Source organism: Melopsittacus undulatus, chromosome 6 (assembly GCF_012275295.1).
Source record: "Melopsittacus undulatus isolate bMelUnd1 chromosome 6, bMelUnd1.mat.Z, whole genome shotgun sequence".
Taxonomy (NCBI): domain Eukaryota; kingdom Metazoa; phylum Chordata; class Aves; order Psittaciformes; family Psittaculidae; genus Melopsittacus; species Melopsittacus undulatus.
Window position 1 is genome coordinate 46247299 of NC_047532.1, and position 8993 is coordinate 46256291.

General features: G+C 62.9%; 2 protein-coding genes across 3 annotated transcripts; both read right to left on the minus strand.

The window, feature by feature from the left end:
* Positions 1-76: 76 nt before the first annotated feature.
* On the minus strand, positions 77-1623 carry LOC101870159 (heat shock protein beta-7-like). The gene is made up of 3 exons (XM_005146964.3): positions 1482-1623; positions 687-838; positions 77-265 (listed from the first exon to the last, which is right to left on the minus strand). The coding sequence occupies exons 1-3, from the start codon at positions 1621-1623 to the stop codon at positions 77-79; spliced, it is 483 nt and encodes a 160-aa protein (XP_005147021.1).
* Positions 1624-1861: 238 nt separating this feature from the next.
* FAM131A (family with sequence similarity 131 member A) lies at positions 1862-7969 on the minus strand. 2 transcript variants are annotated; one of them, XM_005146944.3, is made up of 6 exons: positions 7737-7969; positions 5975-6099; positions 4999-5092; positions 4539-4721; positions 4202-4330; positions 1862-3806 (listed from the first exon to the last, which is right to left on the minus strand). In XM_005146944.3, exons 1-6 carry the CDS (start codon positions 7765-7767, stop codon positions 3367-3369), a joined length of 1002 nt encoding a protein of 333 aa, XP_005147001.2. In that variant the 5' UTR covers positions 7768-7969; the 3' UTR covers positions 1862-3366. The 2 variants fall into 2 exon arrangements, with proteins under 2 accessions (XP_005147001.2, XP_030902971.1); XM_031047111.2 differs by lacking the exon at positions 4539-4721.
* Between the last annotated feature and the right edge of the window lie 1024 nt (positions 7970-8993).

The window sequence follows — 8993 nt, forward strand, 5'->3', positions numbered from 1 at the left end:
GGCACAACCAAAGCTACACCATGGTGCCGAGGTTGGCATCATTTGGGGCAAGGAGCCGATCCTTCCCCAGTGCTGCTCACAGAGTGGCCTCACTGCGGTACAGTGTCTGTGGGGGCTCGCCGGGGCGGGCTCCAGCATGGCGCCGCGCAGTGATCACCAACGTGCCAGCCTCGGTGAGGGCACAGCTCACCGACATCGGGTCCATGTCCTCGGGCAGTTGGCACTTGTGGGTGAAGGTGTCGCAGATGGTGCCATCCTCGGCCACCTGCAGGAAGGCAGCACCAGTGCCTGGGGCACAGCATGCTGTTACACAGCACATTCCTAGTTACTGCAGTGCTGGTGATGTGGCAGCTTCCGGTCATCCCGGCTCCAACAGGGAGCTCAACAGGGAAGAGTTACCAGTGACTCAAAGACAATTCCCAATTACTCCATTGGCAGGAGGGACCAGGTCCCACTTGCCTCAGCCTTGTGGGGGTGGGTTAAATTTCATTTACCCCAGCACCAGCAGTGACTGTTCCCAATTGCCCCCACCAGCAGAGAATGCAACAGGGCTGGAGTTCCCTGTTAACCCCATGCCAGCAGGGGCCATTCACAGTTACCACCCCTGCAGGAGTGGGTGTCATGGTGCAGGACCCACATCACTCCATGGCCAGGGGTGGGAATGCTGCCGCCCCGGCGTGCCTCACCTTCTCAGCCTGGATGACAATGTGGCAGTTGGAGGTCGTCACCACGATGTCAGGGGGCTCGAACTGGCTGACGTCGGCCACCACCTGGTAAGTGTCACCCTGGGCACGCACCCAGGTGCCCAGGCTGCAGGGGCACACGGCACCTGGGGACCCTGTGGGCATCAGGGGGCTGCCAGGCACAGGGGCAAGGGGTCTAAGGGCTGGGGCACTGGGGGCTGTGGGGAGCGGGTGCCACTGGGGGGAGGCTGGGGATGGCAGGTGGCACTGTGGGTCTGGGAACACTGGAGATGCTGGGGGCTGCAGGGGAAGAGGGATCTCCCATGCATATGGGGGTATAAGGTGGTCCAGCATTAGCAGGAGGCCATGGGGGTTCTGGGGGAACCCGAGGGGTCTGGGGGCACTGAAGGACCTGGGTACAGCAGGGTAGCGGTGGAGGAGGCTGGCGACACAGGGACAAACAGGACAACCTAGGGAGAGTGGACTGGGGGGCACTGGGTTTAATCTGGGGGTGTACAGAAATGCGGAGAGCTACCAGGGGACACCAAGAGGTCTGGGCAGGGGAAGGTGGAGGCACAGTGGATCAAGGGACAACAAGGACACTGAGGGTACCATGGGCTTGGGGGGTTGGGAGGGTTGGAGGACAGTCCAGAGAGCCATGGGGAACCTGAGGGGCAGTCCCCCCTGGTCTGTGCTGGGGAAGGGGTCCCATGTGAACCCAGAACATGGCAATTGGTAACTCTGCCGTAACCCTCCCCGGGATACCAGGGACTCCCTCCTGCCCCCCATCCCAAGTACCTGGGAACCCGAAGGCTTCATGTGCCAGTGCCCCGAAGGGCCCGTGCCGCCGGTCGCCCTCGAAGCGGGGTTCGCCATGCCCCGGGCCATAGGTGCCGATGCGCTCGGTGCGGTACGAGGAGGCTGAGCTGAGCGAGGCCATGGCGCCTGCTGCTTGTGCCCACCAAGGGCCTGGCTGCGAGGAGGGGGCCGCCCGCCCGCCCCCACCGACCGACACATGCCCATAATTAGGCACCCTGGCCCCAGGAATGTGAGATAAAGGCTGAGGCCCCGCCATCGCCCCATGGGGCCAAGGAGGGGATGTGTGGCTGCCACCAGGGCCAGCCTGCCCTCTGGGAGGATGTGCCCCCACTTGCAAGAAGAGGCACCCGGCACAGCGCTCGCACAATGGACTTTATTGGAGACGTGGTGGGATGGAGGAGGGGTGCCAGGGTGGGCACCCCACGGGTACTGCCACAGCGGGGTGGGGGCTCAGGTTGCTGTGGGTAATGCACACATGTGCATGTGCATGTACACTCCAGATGTGCACATTCGAACACACACATGCACACACACAGAGCAAGGCCCCACACCCATCCGCAGGCACCCCATACCCCGCAGCTCATCCCAGTGCCGCGGGGAGCATCCGATGTCCACAGAAAGAGGGTGATGGCAGGGAGCCCATCAGGATGGCATCAGGCCTGCTGGCCCCTGCACCCCTTCACAGCTTGGCCATGCAGGAAGAGGGGAGCCAGACCCATGCCGGGCACCCTACAGTAGGGAGGGGAAATGGGTTCTGTGCCTGGCGGGGGTTGATGGGGATCCTGGGGGGTACACAGGAGCAGAGCTGGAGCAGGTGCTGGGGCACCTGTGGGTGCAGGGCCAGGGGTGCTGTGGCCATGGGCAAGGAGCAGCATGCAGCGGGCAAGCGGCCCTACAAGAACACATGCCATGCAGGAAGGGGGGCACAAGCGTTGGCAAAAAATAGCATTCCTTCTCCAAACAGCGTGCTTGGACCCCCGGCATGGCCCTGGGGGGCCCCTGAGCCAGGGTGCCACCCCGATCAAGACAGGGGGAATGGTCGCCCTTCATGTAGGCACTTGGTTCCCTGCTAGGGGTGAGTGACTCGGGGTCAGGGATGTTGGTCCCGGTGCCCCTTCCCATCTCCACCCCACATTGCCCCTCAGCAGACTTGAGGGTCCCTGGCTGGGCTGAGCCCCCTGCTGCGGGACTGGCTTGAGGGTGCTGCCATAGATGTCCCAAAGCCCCCAGCCTGGGGCCTATGCCCGCCCTCTGCCCCGCAGTCTTCCCATGCCAGCCCCACACAAGTACAAAAGTATAGAAACCCCGGCACCACGGACCGACCCCAGAGCTTCCCTGGCCCCAGGGCAGCAGTTCACAGTTTAAAACTCTGTCCGATAAAAGCTGGCTGGGGAGAGAGGAGGAAATCCCCCGCTCCCCACATGCCTCCCACTGCCCCAAGCCGAGGGTGCAGGCATGGGGCAGGGGCACCATGGGATGCTCGAAGAGGTTCAGCCACGCCAGTGGGGAACCTGTGCTCAAAAGGGGAGCCAGGGGTGGTCTGGGGGGGAAACATGCGAACAACCAGCCCCACTGTTTCAGTCCTGTCAGTTTTAGGGGGCACATCTGGGCATCAGGGTGGGGGTCGGACCCCACCAAGCCCTTCCCTGTGCCCCTTCCCCGCTCTCATGCAAAAATCCAGGAGGGCAACGATATGGCCAAGCGGGGCGGGGGCACAATGGCCGGGGGCCTGCAGCAGCCCCCCAAAACCCCCCTGTGCCCAGATAGTGAGGGGGCACAGCAGCAGGGCTGTCCTTTGCCCAGCACAGGGTCCGGCAGAAGGGTGGACCCCTGCCGGGAGAGGCAGGGCACCCCAGGGGGGACATCAGGGCTCTTCAGCCTCCTCCTCCAGCGATGCAACCCCGGAGGATGCAACGTCGGAGACTTTCCGTCGGAGCGGGAAGTCCTTGCTCAGCACCACCTCATCTTCAGCAGGCGAGAGGCAGGCTTCGGCGTAGGACACGGAGTAGAAGGAGTCCTGGCACCGGAGCCGTGCCAGGCCCCGCAAGGCACTTTGGCTGGCCGGGGGGGGCAGCTTGGGCACCAGCAGGTCCTCGCCGCCCAGAGAGCCCAGCAGTTTGGCAGTGAGTTCAGAGGGGGACACCATCTCCAGGCTGCAGAGGCTGGAGCAGAGAGTCTCAGGGGACAGCGTGTGCGAGGAGTCGCTCTCGGGCTCGCAGGAGCCATGCCGCATGCCCAGCTGGCACAGGTGGCCCTGCAGCAGGTCTCGCAGCAGCGCGCTGGCAGGCACCGAGCCAGGCAGCTCTGCAGGGAACGAGGATGCCCGGGGTCAGTCAGGGTTGATGCACCAGGGGTGCCAGCTGCCCCCCATCCTGTGCCCCAGGGGGTGGGAGCACCCTGTCAGGCACCGTGCCTCCTCTGCCCACAGATTATTGTGTGTGTGGTGCTGGTGATCATTACATGAAAAGCAAAGAGTGCTCTGGCACTGGGGACAGTGCAGGGCTTCCCATGCCTGGCACGAGTGCCGTTTGCCATGGTGCAGGGCAGGGGCATGTCCTCAAAATGGGGTGGCCGGGCTGGGGAACATGGACAGGCATGAGCATGCCACTCTTTCAACCCTTGGCACCAGCAGCGGGACACCAACACCAACAGCAGGACACCTTGCCCACCCAGTGGGTACCCACTCCCATGGCACTTACCTGTGTGCTGAGAGCAATCTGTGGAGGGCATGAAGTCCTCATCATAAGACTCATCATTGGAGTCATCCCCATCCACTGAGGACCAGGCGCGCAGCTTGGCCTCGGCGATGGCGAACTGCTCCGCCACGCCTGTTACGGGACAAGCACAGGTCACACACACACCAGGAGGTGCCCCAAAATATCCCTGCCCCAGTGGCTCTGCCCACAGTGCACTGATGGATGGATGGAGGGAGGGATGGAGGGAAGGATGGAGGGATGGGGACCACCCACCCCACCAGCCCTGCCCTTGGCCGCAGTGAGGGACATGCCCGCCAGCCATGCCGCATGCGGTGCCCACCAGCAGCGAAGCGCGCCTCCTGCTCGCCCTCGCTCAGGTGGCAGTAGGAGTTGAAGGCGCTCTCCAGGGCAGTGGGTGGTTCCACCGGCTTGCACCAGCCCTTCCACTCGATGAGGTGGGCGACACGGCCCTGTGCCATGGCCGTCGGCTTTGTCACATGTTCCTTCACCACCTGTGAGATGCCTGCGAGATGTGCCCCCACGTCATCACTCCCTGAGCACTCCAAGTGCCCTCCATGAGTTCATGAATCAGCACCCCCATCTACTGCCCTTTGGACCTGGCAGCCCCATGCCCTCCTATTGGGTACCACCAGGGACCCAGGTACACCTTGAGTCCTCAAATTCCAGAGTGGTGACCTCAATGCCCTTCCCAAGAGGCACAGACCCTTCTCCCATAGGAGATCCCCTTTCCCTGGGTGAACCCTCGGGCACTCCACACCCTGGGCCAGGCGAGCAGTTACCATGCAGAGAGGAGCGGGCCAGGGCAGCGATCTCCTGGATGGTCAGCGCGCGCCGTGACTTGGGCAGCATCTCGACAGTGTCCTCAACATTGACCTGCCGGGGCAGACAAGGATGTCATGGTCCCCAGCCACCCCCCCTACCTGCTGCCTGCCATCACCACCACCACCAAACCCTGTGCTCTGGGAAGGGGCTCAGCCCCGCTTGGTGCCCACTCCCTGGGGCTGGGTTGTCTGTGCACACACGTGTGCTACAGATTCACGTGTGCCTGTGTGCAGAGGGATGATCACAGCCAGTACAGGCAGGGCAGCAGGTATGCACACACACCTGTGCCTGTGTGTGTGCTCTCATCGTAGCACACCGTAAGCTGCTGCTCACACTGCACCCTTATACGTGCACACACAGACATCCTCCGTGTACTCATGCCTGCTCATGTAAACACATGTACACACACAGGCACTCGTACACATGCAAACTCACACACACACAGGGCCCTCCTCACCATGCGCACATATGACCTCACTGAGCGCACTCGTGCTCACTGTGCACACACATGTAACCTGTACCTGCGCGCACACAAACACACGTGCATGGCCCATGCGAGTTGGGGCCACTGAGTGTCCTCCCCGGCTTGTGCACGCACACACATGCATGCTCGTGCAAGGCCACTGCCATGCCAGAGCATCCCAGTCCTGCTGCTTGTCCCTGTTGCCTGTCCCAGTCATGCCAGGCCCTGAGCCCATGGCCACGGGGGAAGCGATGTAGGATTTGGAGGCGCGCAACAAATTGCATTGCCATGGCAACGAGGCACCGTGGACTGATTTCTCCCAGGATACAGCCCGGCTCGTGGCTGACGTCAGAGCAGCCCCAAGCCGCTGCGAGCTGTCGGGTCCAAGTGGCCAGGAGACTGGTGGGCAGCGGGGCCCTGTGCACCCCAAAACCCCAGGAAGGGTGTCCCACTGTGAGGTACCGGGGTACCTGGAGGAAGTCCTGGCTGTCGAAGGAGGCCTGGCGCACCAGGCGGGGCAGCGGGCGAGCAGCACTCAGCGGAGACAGCGCTTTCACCTCTTTCCACTCCACACACAGCGTTGTGTCCACAGCCACTGCGGGAAGAGCCAGGGCTGGCATTAGCACCTCCATGTCCCCAGCACCCAGCTCAGTCCCCCCTTCCCAGGGTAGCTGCTTCTTGACTGGTCTGAGACCAGGCAGAACTCATTGCAGAGGTGCTCCGAGTGGCCGGGTGCTGCAGCACAGGTGACTCACACACAGGCAACTCTTATGCCTGTATCAGCGGTAACGCACAGCCCCAGCCAGGCAGTGGGGACCGGGCTCCAGTCCCAGCTTGGCTGCTGCTTCGGGAGGGGTGGGGGCAGTTGGACCAGGCTGGGGGGACGGACTGAGCCAGACGCTGGGTGCATGGGGGGATGTGGCTCTGCAGGGGGCTGCTGCTCTTCCTCCACCTGCAAAATCTCCCTCCCCAGTTCCCCGGGAGGAAAAGGAAAGAAGAAAGAGGAAAGGTAAGAGGAAAAGGAGTGAAAAAAGGATGGGGGTGATAAAAGCACCCACTCCCATCCTCCACCCCAGCAGCCCGACCTCCTGGCACTGGCATCCCAAACTGCCAAGCTCCAGGGCCAGGGAGGGTCCTCTGTCATCACAGCTCCCCAGCCAGGCCAGCCCCCAAGGGGCCAGAGCATGATGTCCCTGAGCAGCTTCGTTCCCCCTGCACTAAGGTGGGCCCAGCTTACGTAAACCATCCTGGAGGTGGGATGGGGGGGGGGCTGAAGAGTGTTCTTCCCCAACCCCTATCTGAGGGTAGCCTTTGGCTCCCAGAGAAACTCCCAATGGCACCAATCACACCCCCGGTTGTGGGCAGGGGCATCCTGTGGTGATGCCCAAGCATCAACACCCCTACCGCCCTAGCAACAACACCCCCAGGGCCTCCCTGCTGTGTCTGCAACACCCCCAGCACCATCCCAGCCCCCAGAACACCCTTGGATCATGGTTACAGCCCACATCCATCCTGCAGCACCCCCAGGACATCTGCAGCACTCTCATAGCATCCCCACGGCACCCCATACCCCCGCAGCACACCCCTGCCAGCCCCCATAGTGCCTCAAATAGCTTCCTAAGCACCTCTATCCCCCTTATAGCACCCCCTATACCCTCCCAGGCCTCTGATCAGCACCCCTAGACCCACACCCCCTTTTCAGCCCCCTGTCATCCTCCCCATTACCCACCAGCTCCCACAAAGCTGCACCCCAGCCTCTCAAATTCCCCCAGTCCCTGCCAATCTCACCCCCTCTAACTCCCTGTAAGCTCTTGGTTACCCAGCTGCCCAGAGCAGCATCCCCAGGCCCCAGATCCCCACCTGTCTATAGACCCCATCCTCCTATACATACCCAAACCCTCCAAAGCCCTCAAGCTATCTGTATCTTCCCCCATCCTTAGGCACCCTAATCCTCCGTGTCTCCCTCCCTATCTTCATACCTTTCCACAGCCCCCAGCCCACATAGCCTCCCCCATAAACCACCCCATACCCCAGATCCCCATGACCCTTAGCTTCCTACATCCCCCCACCCCTGTATCCTTCCAACACCCTCACAGCATCACCCCCATACCTCCGGACACCCCCCAGCAGCCTTCCCCCAGCCCCCGCACCCCATACAATCCACATCCCCCTGCACGCTCCATACTCTAACACCCTCCACGACCCTGCATCCCCCCGGTGCCGCTCACCCACCGATGGTGGTTTTGGAGCCGATGCAGCCCATGCTCCCTGGGGGAGCCCGGTGCGGGCACTACCGCCGGCTCCGCGCCGCCCGCATCGTCCCCCGGTCGCATGGGCGGCCCCGGACAGCGCCCGTGTCCCGCCGGAGGCTGCTGCCGGGCTGGGCCGCGGTGCCGGAGCCCCGAGAGGTGCCTGCGCCGGGCCGGGGAGCAGCACGTCCAGAGACGTCACTGCTGAGGGAGGAAGAGGAGGGAGAGGGGGAAGCGGGAGGGGGGAGGGAGATGAGGAGGAAGAGGAGGAGGATGGGGAGAAGAGGGAGGAGGGAGAGGAAGAGGAGGAGGAAGGGCAGGAGGAAGGCTAGGGAAGAGGAAGCAGAGGGGGATGAAGGATGAAGAGAAGGATGGGTAGGAGAGAGGCGGGAGGAAAGAGGAGGAAGGGGAGATGGGTAGAGGAGAAAGGGAATGAAGGCAGCTGGGAAGGATGAAGGAAGAGGGGGGCTGAAGGAAGAGGAAGAGGGGGATGAAGGAAGAGGAGGGGGGCCCGGGGAGGAGGAGAATGGACGAAAGAAGAGGAGGGGGCTGAGGAGGAGAGGAAGGCCGGGCACCGCGGAGAGCGCCGTGCCAGCACCGCGGACAGCGCCGGCCCGCCCGGCCCTGGGTCCCGCTGCCCCCAGAGCCCCCGGGGCAGGGACAGGGACCCCTCAGCCCGGGCCTGCCCGTGAAAGGGGGCCTGTGGCTCTGGCCCTGCCCGTCCCCCTCACACTGCTCCAAGGGGATGGCAGTAGGGGGGGAAGCACACAGCTATGACAAATGACCCCCTCACTTGACCTAGGTGCAGGGCAGGGGGGTGCAGGCTTTGGGCACCACATCAAGAGATCCAGGCCAGCACTGGTGCCAGGCTGAGGGGTTAACCTGCAGCCAGACCTCTGTTCATTCTGAAACCTACTGGTGGCGATTAATGCTGCAGTACCTTTTCCCTGGCACAGAGGGGCACTGCCAGGGTGCCACCCTGTCCCTTGGCAAGCAAGGTACCCAACAGCCCAAGGGCCTCCTTTATTCACTCACTGAGGGGAAGGGGGAAGCTTTTGGCCAGTATCGCCCCCAGCCGCCCTTCTGGCCCTGCTGGCCTTTCTATGCCAACTGCTTCCCAGCATTAGAGCTGCCAGGGCTGCAGCTCAGACTGATCAGCCTCTAATCTGGGGAACAGCCTCCAGTTAATTATTCTGTTCCCTTGGGCCATGGCCAGTGTGACTCAGCAAGAGGCAGCCCA